Below are 21395 nucleotides of genomic sequence, written 5' to 3' on the forward strand. Positions count from 1 at the left end.
TGGCCCCTTCTGCTTAGTTAAGACAGGCACCTTGGGAACTAGACTCTTCAAATGCCAGCACAGACACTTACTACAGGACTTGGACCACGTCAGGTACTTTACTTCTCTGTGCCTCAATTTCCCCTATTTGTGAGATAGAAAAAATAATGGCCCCCAATACCTAGGGTGATTAATAGGAATAAGGAACTTACTACATCTATAATAACATGATTACCTATAAAAATCCTTGTAAAAGAATGTAAATATAATATTAGCCATATTCATAGTATGGTATATTTATACATAGTAAGCATGTATGTAATAAAAAGCAACAAAATTTAGGTGTCCATAAATAAATTATTTGTCTTATTGCTGTTGCTCGGGTCTCCTTTATCTTTTTGCGGGGACAGGGGTATTTGTAAGGATTTTTAGCATTCTGTTTCCATCTGCACCTGTTCCTGCAGGTAGATTCTTGAGTTTCTACAGATGGCTGTAACATAGAGAGCAGGGATTAAATTGATGTAAACCTGGTCCTATCATTTATAAAACTATAATCTACAATGAATATCATGTAAATATTATTTCTCGGCTTCCTGGAGCATTCCTCTTTCAGAAGTTTGAAAACTTCAATTTCTTCTATGGCTTCATTTATTTTTCTATTCTACTCCAAGGGATTTTTTATTTCTGGAACAAATATCCCAAACAGGAATGCGTGAAAATATGTTTATTTGTCCAGTGGGTTGGATCCTGCAGTCCCCAGTAGCTATTAATCCAGGGAGATTTCTGAGTGAATGAGCTTCTGGAAACTATAGACTTTGTCTCAACCAGAATGAGGGCAGCATTTCCTCCTGGCTTCCTGGTCAACAAGAATCTGTGAGTTAAATATCCACCCCATAAACGATAGTGATTCCTACCCAGCCCCGCTATCAATGGCCGTGACGCCCTCACCACACACACACACACACACACACACACACACACACACACACACACGCGCGCGCGCGCGCGCGCGCGCGCACGCGCTCACACACACAAATAGCTTTGAGAATAAAATTCGCTCACTCACTCATCCATCCATTCATGGGGCGCTGGGCTCTTGTCATGCAGGAGGCGCTGTGTGTGTGAAGTTGTCCTTGTAGAATCTTCAGCTGGGTGGCAAATGTGACATTGTGTCAGCCTCCACAAACCCACTTCCTTTCCAGAAAACAGAAAACAACCGAGAACGTGAATTCACTGCTGCACTTGAGCACCGACGAGAAGACTGCGGCTGCTCTTGCAGACATGAAGACCTACTTCTGGTGTGCCCTGGCTCTCAGTTTCCTGACCGGAGCTTTAACAGGTGAGTGGCTTCTGATTAATTGTAACTTCTTATTAAGTTATAATTCTAGTGAACATTAAGAAAAACTCTAAAGTAGAAACATGTGGTGCAAATCGGTTATTTTTTGAAGGCGCAGACAATTTCAGAAGCCCTCCAGCCCATGGCTCAAGCCTCCACATGGCGCTGTCAATGTGGAAGGCACTGAGTTTACATTGCTTCTTTTGATACTTTGTTTTAACATGAAAAAGCATGTTTCAACAGACCATTAAATTTTTAAATTACTTGCTCAAAGTTACCTGTCAGTGGATGAAGTAGAAGACTGGCTTCACTGTTTTCAGAGAGAAATAAAAGGCAAGATAACCTGCACCAGCAGAATGAAAATTAAATAGCCTCAGCCCTTGGGCTGGGAATCCTTCTATGGAAGAGAATAAAGTGGATGGACTACAGAAGAAGAAGTTTGGCTTTCATCTTACCTGGATGGTTCTCTGTCTTAAATGCATAACTGGCCATAGGGTGTTGCCTTTCTTGTCTTTTTTTTTTCTTGTTTATTTTGTTTTTGTTTGTTTGCTTGCTTTTTGAGACAACGCCAAACCAATCCTGGATGCTCTTGTAAGGTTTTTAAACACTAAATATGAGGGTCATCCTGAAATTCATCAAAAAGGGGGCGGGGGAGAGAGCGGATGACTAAAAGCATTCACTAACCCCTGTAGACCTTAAATGGACTGGTGTCCTTATTCTTTTTTGTGGGTTGCATTCCTCAGCCTGCATGTGAGCAGATTAAATGGGGGCCATATGCAATGTAAATTATTACACATTTTTGTTGCTTTTTATTACATACACGTATATATTATTTTTCCTTTTTCTTCTTTTACTATGGGTCCTGTTCTTGAACTTGAGATAAGTGGAGTGAAACATTATGTAGGGGAAAATGCCTTTAATAGCAGAAGCAAAAGCAGAATATCCGGTGTATTAAGTCCATCCAGAAATGCATTTTCAGTGATACAAAGAAATAGACATTACTTTTCTCTCCAAAAAAATGTTAAAGCTAAAACTGGGCTATTTAACTTTGGTTTTGTGCTATCTCCCTTAAGAAGAATGAGGGATGAGCAAAGAGGGCCATCCCTCATTGGTTTGCCTGGAATAAATACCGAGAACAGCTCTGGGCCACTTGCCTTTTCTGTTCCACACCCCTCCCTTCAAACCCTGAAATTCTGAGCAGCATAAATGACACAAGAACATCCATGGCGTGGAATCCAGTTGTTTACTCACCCACTCATCTGATCATCAGCATCCCTGGACATTTGACATGCAGAAGGTGTTGTGCTAGCTGTTGTCTGAACAGTAGTGAGGAAAGCCAGGTATGCCCACCCTACCGAGACTAGCTGACCACAGGTGAAAGAGACATCAATCAAATAATCCTTTAAACTTATGACAAGTACAGAAAAAAAAAAAAAAACCTCATTTCCAAGAGAGTGTACCAAAGAGTTGGGGCAGATAGGGAAGCTGTGTATGTAGCTGGAGTCACACATTTTTTTAGCAATGGCACTTTGAGTTGAAATTGAAAATACAAATGGGAATCAGTAGGGATCAGTGTCAAGGTAGGAAAGAAAACTCTACGGAAAGTCAATGCAAAGTATCCATGGTGTTCAAAAGAAGGTTAGAGGGCTGGACCAGGGAAGACGCAACTGAGCACAGGAGGAAGAAGTTGGGGACGATGCCAGATGAGGCTGGAAAGGAAGTTAGGGGTCAGACCACAAGGACCTTACGAAAGATTTTTCTTCCAAGAAAATTTACAGAAGTTGTTGCATGGTTTGTTTGTACTGCCTCGAAGTTTTCTGTATAGCAAACTTCTATGGGCAATTACGATGGTGGTGTTACAATCAAGAGACTCGTGAGAGCAGTGGTGCTATTGCTGTAGGAGGGTAGATCCAGCCCCAGGATTGCCACAAGGTGACAAACTAAGCTGATCAATAAATTCTTCTGGAATAGTCACCTGAGATCCTAAAGGAATCAGACCAATGTTAATTATTCTTATCACATAGAAAACTGTATTATGTAGAATGCCATTTTCCAGAAACAGGTAAAAACAAACAAACAACAAAACAGAGGCATGAGCAGCTTAAAGGAAATGATAAACACATAAACAATAATCATATTCAAAGTGACTCCCAGGGTACATATACCCAGGAGTTCCTATTTTCACCGCTAGAAACGCAGAGTCAAACTCAAGTAAACAAAGCACTCATGGGTCCTCTGTAATCATTGTAATGCTTCCAGCTCTTGGCTTCCCATGTCACGGTTATGTGGGGACGCTCACCCCAGTGTGCCCAGCCCCATTGAAGCAGGAGAGAAATACCACCCATCTCCAGGAGGCACGGTTCTGACCAACTTTGTTATTTAGTCAATGAAGTAAAAAGGCTGAGTTGTGAACGTTCCCGGTCTCCATTGGATCTCAATCTAAAATTTAACAAAGTCTTATTCCTTTCATGATGCGGGGATAGTAGGAGGCTCTTCCTTTATGGAAGAATCTGCAGGAAGAAACTATACTTGGAGAGCTTCCTCCCAGGCAATGGAGGTGTTGTGGGCGACCTGCTGAATTCCAGCTTTAGAGAGAGACTGCTTTGAAGCACTGTGGAGAATGCAGCCAGTGAAAATAATTGCTAGTAGGTGATTTCTAATAAATACATGTCTTCTATGTGTCTCAGGAAGCCAGGAGGGTGACTCTCAGGCTCACTTTATCTGTGACGGTGACTGAAGTTTTAGAATTCTACCATCTTGGGAGAAACAGTCCTTTGGTGTTTTTAGCACCAGGTCCTCCCCACAGAGAGGTCTGGGGAAATGGACTGGCCTCTGAGCCCCTTTCTTTCAGCCCTTGTTTACATTACATTAAAAACTGTGCACTAGCAACCTCTTCTTTGGGTAGATGAAGCTATTTTCAGCATGATAAGCCTTGAAATTATTCTCCTAGAATGTATGCATTTACCTCTTACTTTTTTGTGTTATTGAATCTTGTCTTTTTTCTTTTATGTTTTGTCAGAGTAGTAACATTTCCTTTTACTATTCTTTGCTTCTGGTGAATTGGGAAGGTTGATGATTCTCTTTTTAAAAAGAATTATTTGTTTTTGTTCTATGGGATTGGGTGTTTTGGTTCACTTAGGTCTATGGACCACATTTATGCCTGATGCCCATGGAGGCCATAAGAGGGTGTCAGACTCTTCAGACTAGAGATGGTTGTGAGGCAGGATGAGAGTTCTGAGAATTGAACCCTGAGCCTCTGGAAGAGCAGCAAGTGTTTTTAATCACTGAGTCATCTCTCCAACCCCTGATGATGTTTCTTAATCTATCAGGTCATTACGTTCAGAGGATTACAACTGAATAATCTGTTGAATTGATGCGTTGTTGGGAATTGAACCCAGGATCTTATGCCTGCGGAACAAGACTCCTACCTCTGAGCTGCATCTCCTGTCCCATTAGAAATAAATGTAGCTATGCCCTGGCCTGGCCCCCCACTTGCACATTGGCCTGAGAACCTTGAAGTGCCCTCCTTCCCTCAGTCTCCCGTTGGCTCCATCACTGGCCCATGCATGGATTTTGCTAAACTATTGTCAAGTAGATCATTGCCATGTTCTGTCTTGACAGCGTCCCTTTCCTGTCTCCCACATCCTTTCTTTACCCCTCTATCACAGAACTGCCCTTCAGTGACAGCACCGTGTGGGTGCTGCTGTCTTGTGACCTCTGTTTTGCCAGTGCTCCAAGGCCTTCCATTAGTCCCAGCACAGGGGACGCTGTCCTTTGTCCCTATAAGGTGACTGATATCTTGCCTGTGAGGGCGGGGTGTTCTGGGCTGCAATCTCTTTTCTCTGGAGATTTTTACCCACTTTTTGTGACCTTCTGGGTTGTGCTAAAGTGCTTTATGTTAGTTTGAGTCTTGTTTTTCTTTACCTTAAAAAAGAGAAAAATCCTTTTAAAATTTAGTACAAAATAATTTTTGAGACAAGGTCTCATGTAACCTAGACTGGCTTTGAACATCCGATTGTCTTTCCACCACCTCCCAAGTACTGGAATTACAGGTATGTGCCTCCACTGGCCTATGTGGCTGGAGACTGAACCCAGGACTCCCGGTATGCCATAATCTATTAACTGACAAACTGCCTTACTTCTAGAATTTTGTGATCTTGAAAGTTTTTCATTGGAATATGGAAAGTTATTCATTGTTTAATATTGGAACTCAAGAATTCCTTGCTCATACGGCTTATTTTTCATGTATGTTCCTGAATTTTGTATAGGAGCGGATACTTCTTTGCTATTTGTGAACTAAACTTTACTCTTTATTTTAGGTATTTTTTTCTAGTGTTTTTGATGACAGTTTCCTCTCTGTGTCCTTTACCCCATCTTTTTTTCCTAGAAATCTCTGTTCCTCTCATGTAATTTTTTTTCTCACCAAAGTGAACAAAATGAAAAATGTTTTCATTTTTATGCTTATTAACTACAGCTTCTTTAGATTTAACAGACCCTTAGACATTCTAAGTTACCAGTACCTTCCTAGTAACCCACAGGCACGCAGGGTAAAAACCAACTTTCGTCTTAGTTTTGCTCACAACACCTTCTATAACGTTCATTACTTGATGCAAAAATGTTCACATCCATATATGTGGTTAAACCGTAACAAACACCACCGTTTATGCAGAGTAGTGTTTTCCTAGTCTAGGGTCATTCAGTTTGAGACATAAAGGGAATTACCAGGCTTCCCAATTTTTAAAAATATATTTAAGAATCATTGTCACATTTTCTACATTAATGGTGACTCTGTGCTGTTATTCTTCTAACAAACTAAGTCTGTCAAGTGGTAGATTTTAGCCATTTTGGGAAATTTTATAAAAATTCAAAATTATGCTTTGAAAAGTGGTATGTAAGCATATACAGACTAAGAAATATAGATTGAGGCTGTTAGACAGACCATATTTGTTTTACTAGTTTGGTCTCTGAAGTTATCTAAAACAGGCAATGATATGCAAATTTAAAGAAAGTATCAGAAGTCGGGGCTGTGGACCTCTGAGAGTGTTGCGTGGTACAGCGGTGCTCATGACTTGTTTTGCGCAAGGAAGAGTAGAGAGGAGATGGCTGTGACTAAGCCAAGTGATAGACTCGTGTGTGTGTGTGTGTGTGTGTGTGTGTGTGCTTGACTACTGAGGAGTCAGCTCTTTCTGAGTCATATTGTCATGGGTAGAGCATGTCCCACAAGCAATTAAAGATTCTTTACAGGTGACTGCATTTGCATTTGAGAAATCAAACTTAAACAGCTAAAGTTTATGTTTTCCTTGGAGAATCCATTCATGCAACAGTAGCAACATAAACACTCCACTACACCCAAATCATTTTGTACCATCTAAGACTAAAGAAAAGTTCCCATAGAAATGCTGGCTTGCACTTGTTTAATTACAATGAGAGTTTCTTGTATATATGAATCCATTTCTTCAGGTAGGTAAGTTACTAAGTAACTGTGAGAAATTTAGACTGATATAAAAAAACAGATTATTTTTTATGTTCAGATACACAGGGAAGCTTAATATACAATGGGTGATAAATAAATATCTAGATAAATAGAGTATTAAACACATGTAATTGATTGTTTGAGAAATTATCTTAATGTTTTTGATACATAATAACCCTTCAGGCACAGAATACATACATGACACCATTGTGAGTATTGAGAATTTGTAATACCAATACATATACCTTAAGGGAAAAAAATGCTAACGAGGATTTCCACTTCCAACTTAATGTTTATTTTTCCATAGCAAACTGCTTCAGATGCTATAGCTCTGTTGCTATAGAGTGAGGCTGTAGCCCTAGAGTATCAGACTGGGGAGTGGGGCATTCAAGTGAGTGAGCTCAGAAGTCACATTGTCTGGATTCAATTTATAGCTCCAATACTCACTGCTGATTTTGTTGCCTTGATCCAAAGGGTATTGAATATGGTCAGTCAAGCCTCATTTTCCTCAGCTGCAAAACAGAGATCAAGAAAGCTGATCTGACTTACAAGTTAGCTTTGATAAAGAGATGGTTTATTTTATGTAATGCATTTAACAATGTAATCTGGGCAGAGTTAATACAATGGAAGCCCCTGAAAACTACTGGGGTTCAAAACTGGGTGGGCATCAATCAGTTGAGTCTTTGCCTTTGCCTTTGCACCAGGATATAAAGAGATCACAAATTTCCAGCAAACAGGACCTCTTTCTCCTCTTGTCTTACTCTTCTTGGCCCATGCTCAAGACATTTGCAAATATCACGCTGAATCTTCATGGTCTTATTTTCATTTGTTTGGAAAGTATCATTGAGTTTCGTTTGTGTTCCAGGTCCCAGGAACAATTTAACTCTTATCCTTTTAGACTTCAGTGATTAAATGAAGAAACAAGACAAGAATAATTAAGATCTAATAACGTATGTGCTAGAAATATTAATAAAGTTGTGTTGAGAACCTAGAGTTAGAGTCTTTCGGCATCTCAGAAGGACCCGAAGAGAGGACTTAGAACAATTTTTAAAGAATGACAGAGTATTTCTAGTTGGGTAAAGGGCTGATTAGATGTTCCAGTTTATGGAAACAGAACAAACAATGTGAAAAGAATGGTCCACAACTTCAGTGATGCTGGAACAGATGGTCTATGGGATTATGGAGGCTTTTATGTCATACCAAGGAGGCTGGGCTTTTCCCTTATAAACAACAGGGGACTAATGAAGACTTTTAAGTTGGGGAATGAAACACAATTTTAGAAACAGATGGAGGAAAGACAGGAGGACAGACTGTCATCGGTGGTGAGGGCAGCCAAGGAGATGCTTTAACAGACAGAAAAAAAAAACATGAATAAGGTCTGGATTGGCAATGGTAACGGAGAAGAAAGACTAAGTTTAATAGACATCTATGAGCTAGCGTCAACTGAACTTGGTGACTGTGGATGAAGAGAGTTGGGGGTAGAAAAAGACTGAATGTCCTGGGCTGATCAGTGATTCACTAAAGAGAGTGAATGGGTTCAGCTTTGATATGCTACCCCTGATGAACTGACTGTATCCAGAGACAGATGCTGAAAGTCTTGGGAAACTGGTGTGAAGGGCTGAGCTGGAGATAAATATCAGTATAATATCAGTGTAAATTAATTCACATACAAATGTCCTGTGTGTGAGCTTAAAGCACTGTGCATGGCAACAGAGAAATGGGAAGCTCTCTCTCTCTCTCTCTCTCTCTCTCTCTCTCTCTGTCTCTGTCTCTCTGTCTGTCTCTCTGTCTCTCTCTCTCTGTCTCTCTGTCTCTCTGTCTCTCTCTCTCTCTCTCTCTCTCTCTCTCTCTATATATATATATATATATATATATCACTCTTCCCTCTGTGTAACAGAGACAGTCTCATTTAATCTCATGTGATTTTCATCCTTTGATAATTTCAAACTTGTGAGAGTGAAGTCACTAACAGAGTAGTTTATTTGCAAATTAATTATTTTGTGAATATTGATTCAAAGTTTTATAGCACCTTTGGGTCTTTTTCATTTTCACAAAGAAAATAACTTTTAACTACAAGAAAATGAATCTTTCATTTTTCTTATTATACTTGCTTCAACAACAGAGGTTTGTTTTTTTGCCCCCTTCAGAGTTCCTTGGAGAGTAAAAGCAGCTTTTATATTGTGTATGAAGGTGTGTATGTATGAGAGAGAGAGAGAGGCTTTGGTTTGGTGGTTTGTCTTCACTTTTCTTCACAGCTTGCTTTTCTCTCAATGGGATGGGGTTTATTTTGTCTACTTATCCCACTGTGCAATCCATTCACACTTACTAGCTTTTGGGATGTTTTTGAATTATAGTGTGAGTGTAGGCGTGATGCACAGATAAGAGGTTTTTAGCCAGGAATCTAAAAGTTTTAGCTAGTTGATTCATAAGAAATGACATTGTTTTTATTACAGATGAATGAGTGATAGGAAACACATTTTTTTTAACACAATGCTAAAACTTATGAATAAAAGACCCAATGTAACCAGACTCCAGTACCAAGCATTTTAACTTTGATAAATGCCTCTCATGGCCACACTCTTGTGCTTCATGGAGCCAACTAAAGCTTATCATTGTTTGACTACAGAAAATATGTTTAATAAGCATTACCAATAATTGCAAGCTCAGGAGATCTTATCTCTCACTCTTAGGCCTTTATAGAGGTTTGTGGTTTAAAGGCTGAGTGAAAGAAAATAAAATCACTTTGCTAGTCTGTGCTCCATCCTCTGGCTGTGTGAGGCCTCTACATGACTCTTTAATGCTTTTTTCTATCAGATCTAATACAACTGTTTACAGAATGCTAGGTCCTAGGTGGACCATCTGATACTTAGAAATAAAATAGCTTGGATATCCTGAGAATCAATTTGAAAGTAGACTTTTCTGATCTGCCATGAATTCTTTGGGGAAGGACTTTTTCTAGATATTTTTTTTCTTTTTCCTCCTCTTCCACTCCCCTCCTCTTCTGCCCAACTCCTTTTTGTTTATTGCTTGTTTGTTTGTTGAGATAGAATCTCACTCTGTACCCAAAGCTGGGCTGGGGCTTGCTACACAGCCCCAGGATGACCTTGATCTTCAGAAATGTGCCAATGTGCCATAACACTGGCTCCAGAGATTTTAATAGCCCTAGAAAAAAAAAAGAGACACAAATGCTCTTGTCTTTGGGAAAAACTGAAAATATAAAAACTCACATAAAGAAGAACTCTGATTTTACTTTTGAGAATAGTCTATTGGTAGTAATAGGTATAACTGCCAACAAATATAACAACTATTATTTAAAAAAATCACAACAGAAGGTAACAGATTTGAGTCTGGTGACAAGAACATACCCTATAAAATATAGTGTTCTGTGTGATTCAGGAAATATAGGCCTCTTTCTCTAGAGTGAATATCATCTAGATGTATCGACAGAAGATAAAAAGATATGGGTATCAAAGCAAGTGTTAAACTTAACACTCAGATTTTAAGACATCACCAAGATATAAACAAGCAGATTCCCATCTGTGTTTTTAACATAGTTGAAATGTGTATCATTAGTGCTTGTATTAAAAATCACTAAAATGTGGTTTTTAATTGACATTTGGGGTGGATTAGCAAAATGGTTGTTCTGGGGTCCCACAGCTTACTTATCCACACACTGGACAAGTTAAACTATTACATACTTCAAGGAATTTAAATACTCAGTCAGAAACCCTCTGGCCCTCAGTAATCATGAAATGACCAAGAAAAACACTGATCAGCTAAGCAAAACTTTTTGAACTTGGTAAGTATCTACAGGCAAAGAACTTTCTTCTTTCGATCATTTTCTATTTATTAGAACATTTTCTAGTTATGTGGCATGCAATATTGGGAAAAATAATCACATTTTTGGTTCCAGCTTAACTCGATGTATGCAAATATAAGATAAGAAAGAAATGTGAATGCATACATCTATGTGAGTAAAATTTAATCGTAATTTACTATTTATCAGGCGCTGTTGTAGATACTTGGGATGGAACTGTAAATTACAAATGAGGCTTTTTATTTAAAGCTTACATCATAGTGCAGGTAGCCAGACAATAAATACCTGTTTATTTTATACAATGGTAAGATTTTCCACTCTCAGGAAATATGTCAGAAAATGACTTAAATATGCACTTTGGATATGTTGACCAGTAGTCTTTGAAGAAACATTAGTTTGAATAATGGAGACAAAGCAGTCATTTATAGAGAAGAGGCTAGATATAAGCAGGCCAGAATGAAAGCCAAAAGTTAAGCAGCTATCTGTGCAGAATATTCTGCACCCTACACAGAAGCAGGGTGGGGAGAGGAGGGAGGAAGACGAAGGGTGGAGGAGAGAGATAATTGTAATTTGTGATTAAAATTGGAGTAGAAAGATTTGATTAATCATAGGAAGAAACAGCAAAGCTTTCTTCTTGTTGATATACTTTTAGCAGTGGTCTTAAAAGACTTGGCTCTTAGCAATCACTTTCCTGCTTCCAGTGCCAGCAGCACTTTGACTATGGATTGAACTGATGCTCTTTCATGAACTCAGGAAATTGTATGACAAGAGGAAGAAAATTTAATCTGGCTGAGCCTTTGTCTGTGCCTAGTAGACTTGTTGCTTGGTATGTAAGCCCAGCAGGTCTGACTGTGTGTGTGTGTGTGTGTGTGTGTGTGTGCGTGTGTGTGTGTGTGTGTGTGTGTGTGCACATGGTGCTGGGATGTAGATCAAACTACAGGAAACCAGGAGTATGAGACAAGGGTATTGGTAGGATGCTCAGGACATAGACAAACAATGCATATAAGAACTTATTGGGCATTGAGGTGGTATGGGAAGAATGTGATAAACACATTTAAAACAGTAGCGGAGGTCACACTTTGGAGGAAGGTTTTTAGCTTAGTTGGTGTGTGAAGAAAACATAAATGATAGAGAAATAAACAAAGAGATGGGTGAGAGGGATACTCAAATCTTTGACTCTTTTTGTGGCAGATGAATTAGCCAAACACCAAACAGAACAGATTCTGGATGTATATGCTGTTGCTATAATGCCAGTAATCCAGACTGAGTATTAGACATGGAGATAAGAATATCCAAAGAGTAGAGGAAGGATTTTGGCTTCTTCTGCAATTGTAAGATACCAGTATGTTCACATTTTCCTTAAACTGCCTATCCATTTGTCCATTAAATGCTTTTCATTGTTACCAGGGATTTCCTTGCTGGTCTTTTTGTCCCTCTCCACTACTGTGTGTGTGTGTATTTGAGCCTGTGCACATGTGCATGCATCTTGAGGTTGGAGATTAATGACAGGTGCCTTGCTCTAGTGTTCTTCATTTTAGTTTTTGAGACATGGTCTCTCACTGAACCTGAAGCTCACTGCTTTGGCTGGATTGGTTATATTTGGCTAGATTGGTTAGTCAATGAGTTCCAAGAACGTCTTCCCCTCCTGCCATCTTGCAGTGTTGGGGTTATAGATACATGCTGGCATATTCAACTTTGTTTATGTGTGCTGGGGATTTGAACTTGTGTCCTCATTCTTTCTTACACGGTAAACTCTTAACAAACTGAGCCATCTCCCCAGACCATACTGCTCTGCTTTTTTTTTTCTGGTAGGATTGTATCAAATTCGGCTAGAGGGTAATAAGAATTTGTGATTTTGTATTTAGCACATCTGTTCTGTAGGTGCAAAGTAATGCTGAGGTAAATATTTAACCGCTGTGGTTGTAAACATTCACATTGCAAGTTTGCAGTTGCCAAATGCTTTTCTAGGCTGAAAACTTAAATGTAGGAAATGCAGAAAGAGGAGTCAGCCTTATTGCCATGTCCAATAATGAAAAGGTAAGCCAGGCTATGTTTAAGAATGATCCCTGAAATGAATATTTATGAGTGCTTGATGGATGACACTCTGGAGGCCCCAGCTGATTATAGTGACACACAACTTAGTTCTGTTTGAAAGGAAAACAGAACCCTTCCTGACTGCCCCAAATGCTTTCTGTAGGCTGGAAAGATAATTTCACTCACTTTAATAGTTTCCTGACTCCTTGTAATATTCTTTTTTAAGAGACGATTAGGGAGGGACATGGTATCACCTGATAGCTAAGTTGTGTCTCCCTTGGTTGTCTGTGGTCTCTTTTGGATGTATTCTGATCCTCAACCCACAGAAAGTAAGTGTTGGAAAACCCCCCTATCTCTCTTTCTTTGTGTGTATGTGTGTGTGCATGGAGTGTGTGTGTGTGCATTTGTAGAGGCCGGATTCTAGTGTGCATGTACACAGAGTGTGTGAGTACAGGTAGGTGTGTGTGTGTGTGTGTGTGTGTGTGTGTGTGTGCATTTGTAGAGGCCTGATTCTAGTGTGCATGTACACAGAGTGTGTGAGTACAGGTAGGTGTGTGTGTGTGTGTGTGTGTGTGTATTTGTAGAGGCCGGATTCTAGTGTGCATGTACACAGAGTGCGTGAGTACAGGTAGGTGTGTGTGTGGGGGGGGTGTGCATTTGTAGAGGCCAGAAGTCAACGTCTAGTGACTCCTTAATCACTTTTTACCTTAGTTTTGAGACAGGGTCTTTCATTAGACCTGAGCTCACCTTTTTTGGCGAGTGTTTGCCCAGCAAGTCCTTGGACCTTGCCTGTTTCCATGCACTGGGATTACAGACGCCAGGCTTTGGGTGTCCAAACCCGAGTCTTCATGCTTATACAATAGGTAATTTGCCCTCGAAGCCATCTCCTCAGAAAGAACCATTTAAAGACATTGTTTTCTCTTCTTATTTTACACATGAGAAGAGAGAAGTCCACAGGGTATGCTAGGTGCAGACCCAGTAGCTGGTCATGGGGCAGAACCAGAATTCGCTCTTGAATTCCTTGAGCAGCACTGCTCAGTTACTTACATTGTTATTTTTCACCACGTGCTGGCTTGTGGTTCACGAGTGGGCAAAGAATGGGAAACAGACAGACAACACTTTTTATGTTATTTGTGTCTATAGTGGCTGCAGACAGTTTTGTCCCAGGGTCTCTTTGTGGTTTGCTTGCTGCCACTCTAAACTCTCCGGGGAATTTTCTCTGAAGCAGTCCACTGATCTTATCTTCTGCAGCAGGTACAAAGCATCGCGCTCCGCTCACAGACAAGCGTCCGCAAGCAGAACGCCCTCCACTTGAAGCCAATGCAGCTGCACCCATTTGCCTTGTAGTCTGTTCCCACGCCTTTGCCTTTAACTCACACTCTCCTTTGTATTAAATAAAACGAAAGCAGCATTATTTTCCTTCTGCATATGTTCTGACTTCTAAACTGCAAGGCAAAACATCCATACAGAGACATGGACAACTAGCAAAAAACTCTTGAACGATCATATAGGCTACCTCACCCCCACAATTACCACAAGCCAAGACTAAGACACGGTCAGCATGCAGACACCTCTCTGCTTTCTAAGTTCTTTCCTGACTCAAACTCTCTTCTCCCCTTTAGGCAAGAGCGTTAGGGTGCATTCATTCAGGAAATTTAGAATCACATCTTCTGCACACTTAAAGCGGTCACCTGTCCCCGCCCCCTAGAACACAGCAGGAGGGCAGTGGAACTAGGAGCACCTTCTGACGAGTAAATGTCCACAAACTGCAACTCCTGTTATAAGCACCTCTGCTCTCCAAGGTCTTTGCTTTGCAGATTCTGGGAGATAAGGCATCAAACAGAAGTTTGAACTCGGGAGAACACTAATGTTCTCAGAGCAAAAGTCCCTCTAAAGTTCTGCTCGCGTCCATGGTTCCAGGGTCTCGTTTTAGGTTTCACCTGCATTTTTCTGCACTCTCTTCAGATCAGCTACTTAATCCTTTCAATACTACTTTTGTTTACTATTTCCTGTCATTTTATTGTTGAATAAGGAATATTGACAAGATAGAAAGCTGGGACACCTGTGTGTGCATGTGTGTTTTTTTTTTACAGCTAAGTGTCTAGTTTGAGAATGTTTCCTGGAAACATGAGAGGTATTCACTAAGGGCTAGAGATGCTAAAACAAATAAACAAACAATAGATAAAATGATTGTGATGAAGCATGAAAGGAGTTAAGGCATCAAGCATAAACAGAGAATTGGCAAATGGATCATTATGTATGATACCAATCTTAATTTAAGTTGGAGCTCTTCTTTAAGGAAGTAATATGGCAAGACATATTTGGGCAAATGCTATGGTGCTTACAGAAAACCAGAGTGATGAAAATAATCCTGGTGTCACCTTTGTGCTTAGTTTTAATAAATCATGAAAGATTAACACAAATTGTTCATTACATACTCATTAAAATGATCATATCAAACATGTAAAAAAATGAATACTTATGGTAGGATATCATATGACTTTAGCAGAGCACAAAATACTATGTTTGCTATATAAAATTATACCACTAAAAAGTCAAAGTCAAAAATATGGATATACTCCCTGTTTTAGCAAGGATGCCTGTTTTTTTTTAAAAAAATTAGTTTATACTTGTTTGATCTTCTTAAGAAAAAAGAGATTTTACAACTTAAAGTTACCATTTTCCAAACAATTTTAGTATAGCACTTTTCATTAAAAAATTAAGTCATTTAAAAAAAAACCCAAAATAAACAGAAGAAAATCTTGAACCTTTAAGTCAGAAGTTCACAATCTGCAACCAGGATAAACCCATTTATTCCTTTCCTCTTGTGTAGCTCACAAAAGCAACTCTGGTTCCGGGAATCAGAAAACATGAAAAGGGGAGCAAAAGTTTGGGCCTCATCCAGTTTTGTTCCTAGCGAATGGATCCATAGAAGAAATATTACTATTTGAACATAACTGATTAATTTATTTTTCAGTTGGTGGATGTAAAGCTATTAATATATAACCATTCAATTTTAGACCCAGTAAATTTATATACTTTAAAAAAATTTTCATAGCATCTTTCTGCAAGTCTTTTCTTGCTCAGCTAAAAGAAGAGCATGCTTAAAGTTTTAAAGCTCACTACTTCAAAGGGACGTTTCCTGACCCTCCCGTGACTATTACAGTTCACCACCCAAGCAATGTCATTTTCCCTGATAGTACTTTTTTCCTATAGGAAACTATAGCAAACCTCTCATTTCTCTGTTTACCGTCTAGTCCCAGTGTGGAACCTGTAAAAGCATGGAGACCCCTGTGTTTGAGTCATACTATCTACACATGCTACTTGATGCATAACATTCTATAGGCTATTACATGGAAAGTCCATTCATTGTGCGTAGTTTTGCCTTGTCACATTCTGGTTTTGTTTTCTTGACTATTAAATCTTTCATTTTGGTATAAATAGAGGTGACTTTATAAACAGAAATCATGCTCCCACTTAAATATAATTATTTTGGCAATATGTTCGCAAAACAGCGTTCTTACTTCGTTCTCTTTCTTTTGACCCAGGAGAAATCAATGACGCAGCCAATCATAAGATGTTTTCGTTTCATAATGGAGGCGTACAGATTTCTTGTCAATACCCTGAGATTGTCCTACAGCTAAAAATGCAGCTGTTGAAGGGGGCAGAAGTTCTCTGTGATTTCACCAAGACCAAGGATAAAGGAAACGTGGTCTCCATTAAGAATCAGAAGTTCTGTCCGTATCAGCTGTCCAACAACAGCATCTCCTTTTACTTAAACAACTTGGACAGTTCTCACGGGAGCTATTACTCCTGTAGCCTGTCAATTTTTGATCCACCTCCTTTTCGAGAAAAGATCCTTAGCAAAGAATATTTGCATATTTACGGTAAGACATTGGTTGCTTTCTATCGTTGGGGCTTAAGAGTTCATGCACATTTCCAAGACTTTTCTCACCAATAGACACAAACAAGTATCTTTTGTATTACATCCTTTAGATGTAGTTGGCAACAAATCATCTTGGATGAAGTATGAAAGGAATAATATGTCCTTAATATTAAGCTGATATTTATTGTCAAATAAGTGATTTAGCTAAACATACTGTTGAGTTAGAGTTAGGGCCTAATCTTTCAAGCATCCAGACCATGGCTCAGTGAATATTACCTCTACTCACTTAAGGTTGAAAGCAGTTTGGAGAATGAGATGCAGTGATTTGAAAACCAGTTTTATACCATGTGTTTTCCTTCTTATTCTTTTTTTTTTATTGAGAAAAGGAGAAAAAAAAAACAAGTTTCCACCTCCTCCCAGCCTCCCATTTCCCTCCCCCTCCTCCCCCCCTACACCCCCTCCTCCCACCCTTCTCCCCCTCCCCCCACTCCTTTCCCCCTCCCTCTCCAGTCCAAAGAGCAGTCAGGGTTTTCTGCCCTGTGGTAAGACCTAGGACCTCCCACCTCCGTCCATATCTAGGAAGGTGAACATCCAAATTGGCTGGGCTCCCACAAAGCCATCACATTACGTAGGATCAAACCCCCGTGCCATTGTCCTTTGCGTCTCATCAGCTCTCATAGTTCGCCATGTTCAGAGAGTCCAGTTTTATCCCATGCTTTTTCAGTCACAGTCCAGCTGGTCTTGGTGAGCTCTCAATAGATCAGCTCCACTGTCTCAGTGGGTGGGTGCACCCCTCGTGGTCCCGACTTCTTTGCTCATGTTCTCCCTCCTTCTGCTCCTCATTGGGACTTTGGGAGCTCAGTGTTTCCTTCTTATTCTTGTGGAAGATGCAGATAGCAAGTCTCCACCTATTGGTCACATTTGTAAACTAGCATAGCCTTTCCAGTCTGAACTTTGGGGTCCTTGTTATAATGTGGAGGTGACGTTGGTTGAAATCTACTGGATCCTCTGATTGAAAGGAAGAAAACCCTTCCTTGATTAAAAACCTTCTTTCCATTTTATGAAAGCCTTCTCTATGCAGTGTTGAATGAGGACACAGTGTTTCTGGATATTTTATCAATGTATCTTTTTCCCTTCTCCAACCCAGAATCACAACTTTGCTTCCAGCTGAAGCTGTGGTTGCCCATAGGGTGTGCAGCTTTTGCTGTGGTATATATTTTTGGATGCATATTTGTCTTCTGGTTTGCAAAAAAGGTAAGTGATTTCTACTTTCCCTTATGCTCTTTCCTAGCTGGTTATAGACTCACCAATGTCTCAAAGTAACCTGAACAAAAGGGACACAATTCTTTTCTCCTAATTTATACACTAATTAAACTAATGACTTGGAACAGAGATTATCTGTTTGTTTCTTAATAGCTCACATCATCCCCCAAAGGACTTGGAGGCTCACAGAGATACATTATTATTTCTGCTTTTTTCATAAGAGGATAGAAAATTTGGGCCTATCACAGATAAATGTTAGGAAGGAGGTTTAAATATAAAAATAGGTGCCTTTGATTTTTAAAAATTATTAAATGTTGGATTAATATGGAGTGTACACTTCCTAAAAGTCAAGCCAAAGCTGGAGCAATTAGTTGTTAAGTTTATCTTAATGGGCAAATTGAAACAACGAGGTAATATTACTAGGTACCAATAGTAGCTAGGAGGGAAACTGCTTCTTTAGATGTTACATTGCCAGACTCCTTGTGTGTGTGTGAGTGAGTGTGTGTGTACCAGACAACCATTTGAGAAGGAGTTAGGGTATGCCCTAAAGTCCATCATCAAACTCTATTTAGGAAGGAATAATCAAGTCAAAAATGAGGATGAAAATGACGCAGAAAGCATTTTTAAAGATCTTCTCACTGTGTGTGTGTGTGTGTGCGCGCGCGCGCGCGCGCGCGCGCGCACAGGCATAAGAATCTTTTCTCTCCTTCCACTATGTTGGTGGTGAGGATTGAACTCAGGTCATCAGGCTTGGCAACAAGAGCTTTTTTCCTCTGAGCCATCTCCTAGTTCAGAAAGCACTTTTTAGCGGAAATATTTTGCATGTTGTTCAACTGAGCCTTTTGTTACTGGCTACTTCAACAAAAACCAGAAAGCACTTGGAAAACAAGCATGAAGGTGAGAAAGATCAGAAAAATAAACCATGTTTCTAACTTTCTTTTTCAGAAATATGGATCCAGTGTGCATGACCCCAACAGTGAATACATGTTCATGGCAGCTGTCAACACAGCCAAAAAGTCTAAATTTGCAGGTATGGCTTCCTTCAGAGGTTTGGGGGAAGGAGGGGTACTCTTCATGCTTGAAGTCATTTCTATATTTTTATTTTAAAAGAAAGGAAAACGTACCTAAGGATAATTTTAGTATCTTATGTGAAAACCTTGATTTTTCACTTTCACTGGGTTTTATCCATTATGTAGTATATTAAAAATAATGTCTGTAAATCCCTATTACAAAGAGATCATCAGGGTCAAATACGTAGTTAAGTTGGTAGAGTGCTTATCTAGCATATCTGAAGCCCTGGATTCAATCCCAATACCATGTAAAGGCACGGTGCTACCATAGTACTCCCATTACCAGGCCATGTAATCCACAGGCAGGATTACACCTGTAATTCCCGTACTCAGGAGTTGGAGGTAGGAGGATCATAAGGCCATCGTAATTTTCAGCTACATATTGAGTTTGAGCCCAGTCTGTGATATATGAGATCCTGTCTCAAATTCAGCAAGAAGAAAGAGGGAGGGATGGTAGAGAAGGGAAAGAAAAAAGCAGGCCACTTGATGCATCCTTGTCTCCCAACAAATAGTACAGAAAAGGCTCATTGTGTTCAGCTCATTGGTAGAGCACTTGCCTACCACGCATGAGTTCTTTGGTTCAAATCTTAGTACAAAAGAAAAAGATCCATAGGTCAGAAAGCTTGTTGAAGGGAATTCAGCTCATGTGGAATTTTTGTTACAGGCGTGACTCCATAATCTGGAACACTCTGGCACCCATGGAGGAACCACACTGACCAGTTTCCCTGATACTTGAACTGAGAAATTCTATTTTCTGGACCATGGGGCATCTGACTGCAGGAATCTCCTTCGGGTTTTTGTTTGTCTGGATCAGTGACTGCCTGAGACTTGCTGAGTTATTTTATGGCAAACCCCTTCTAATAGAAGGTCCAACTCACGAGTACTCAACAAACAGACCTCACTGGGTTAATCCACACACACACACACACACACACACACACACACACACACACACACGGCATCTGCTTCTAGCTACACAGAGGCCAGTAAAACAAGCACACCTACAACATTTTCACAAAAATCCAACGGTATTAATCTGCAGAACACACAAGCAGACAACGGTCAGCACCTGCCCTCATATTTTAGATTACTTTTTCTTGCTGTAGGGATCAGTATTCCTTCTAGAATCAGCCAGTAGAGGGAGATGCTTCATGACTGTAATTCTTGTGTTTCTAAGGTGTTAGTGTATAAAACACACTGAACTTCTAGACTCCAGCATTTCACTGTTGGAGGGGTTTAGATGCCTTCTCTTGCCTTCAGTTTTTCCTTTAAAGACACATCCACATGTCTACTTGGCAGCCTGCCGCCCCTGCAAACAGGAAGTTCAGTCTACATGTTTCTTCATTCTGCTGCTCAAAAACAGCAGTAGATATAATTTTCTCATATTCTTCCTGCCAAAGTAGTTTTTTTTTCCTCCAAAAACATCTTATTTTCTCAAATTCAGTTAAAATGTGTTGATATTAGTGGTAGGAAACATTGCTCAGAATCAAAAGCAAATTAATTTTGCTATTATGTTTTCTACCATTATCCACATTTCCATGGTGCTATTAATCACAAGCATAGCTATTTTTGTAGATCATATTATAGTTGCAAGCAAGCAAAGCAATCTGTGGTTAATGGACAAACATTCTTCTGGGGTAGAGTGAATTAACTGCTTAGCCTGCCAGCTGTAGTTTCTGGAGGTGACTACCAGACTGCAGCCACGTTTCCTCTGGGTTTGACAGACTGAAACCATTCCCATGAGCCTGGAGTAGCACTCCAGACTGAGTTGGAATCCCAAGGCTGTGAGAAGTCATCAAGTCTGGGACAAGCAGCTCCTTTGGACTCTAGGAGGTGTGAAGAAGCACAAAGGAGCCAAGACAGAGTTGCCTGTCCTAAATATGCAGCCTGGAAGTCAGCCCTGGCGCACTAGGATAGTCTTCTTTAGAACACGAGTTAGCTTTAAGGATTGCTCTGAGCAGGACCATTTTCTCCACATTCCTGTCAGCGTGCCTGAGGCTTCTGGAGCCGTCAATGTGTGTGTAACATTTTATTTTAACTTTAAGTAAAATAAGGCTGCTTCACAGTCTTAAATTGTAGTTGCCTACTTACAGTTTACTTCAAAAGTGAGACCTGATGTACCATTATATACTTATTACATTAAGCATGTGTAATGCTGGCTATGTACAGTACAGTACTGAAATTGTAATTTGAATCAAGTATGGTATTCTCTCTTTTCAGCTGACTCTGGCAGCCTGGCTGGCTTTGAAAGGGTATTCCCTGAGTTGGATATACCTTCCTAGGTGTGTGTGTGGGGGGGGGGGGGAGGGAGTTTCAGAGGCTAGCATTCACATTGTTCCGTGGAGGATCCCCAATCCCAACACTGAACAGTTAGTTAACCATGAATTATAAAAAAAAAAAATACAAAATTTCTGTGAAATAGAAACTGGCTTTAAGAGGAGCCACTTGTTAAAAAATACTAGCAAAATAAAAGTTAAATATTTGTGTCCAGCAATGGACTATAACCTTGCTGTGTTTTCTGTGGGCAAAGAAGTGAT

General features: G+C 39.9%; 1 protein-coding gene across 1 annotated transcript; it reads left to right on the forward strand.

Annotated features, from left to right (window-relative positions):
• The first annotated feature begins 808 nt into the window (after positions 1-808).
• Positions 809-19773, forward strand: Icos (inducible T cell costimulator). The gene is made up of 6 exons (XM_041659032.1): positions 809-852; positions 1182-1318; positions 16155-16526; positions 17673-17779; positions 18734-18818; positions 19523-19773. The coding sequence occupies exons 1-6, from the start codon at positions 809-811 to the stop codon at positions 19534-19536; spliced, it is 759 nt and encodes a 252-aa protein (XP_041514966.1). The 3' UTR covers positions 19537-19773.
• Positions 19774-21395: the final 1622 nt, after the last annotated feature.

The sequence above is a fragment of the Microtus oregoni genome, unplaced genomic scaffold (assembly GCF_018167655.1).
Source record: "Microtus oregoni isolate MIOR12 unplaced genomic scaffold, Mior012 000010F_ref0000083, whole genome shotgun sequence".
NCBI classification, from domain to species: Eukaryota; Metazoa; Chordata; class Mammalia; order Rodentia; family Cricetidae; genus Microtus; species Microtus oregoni.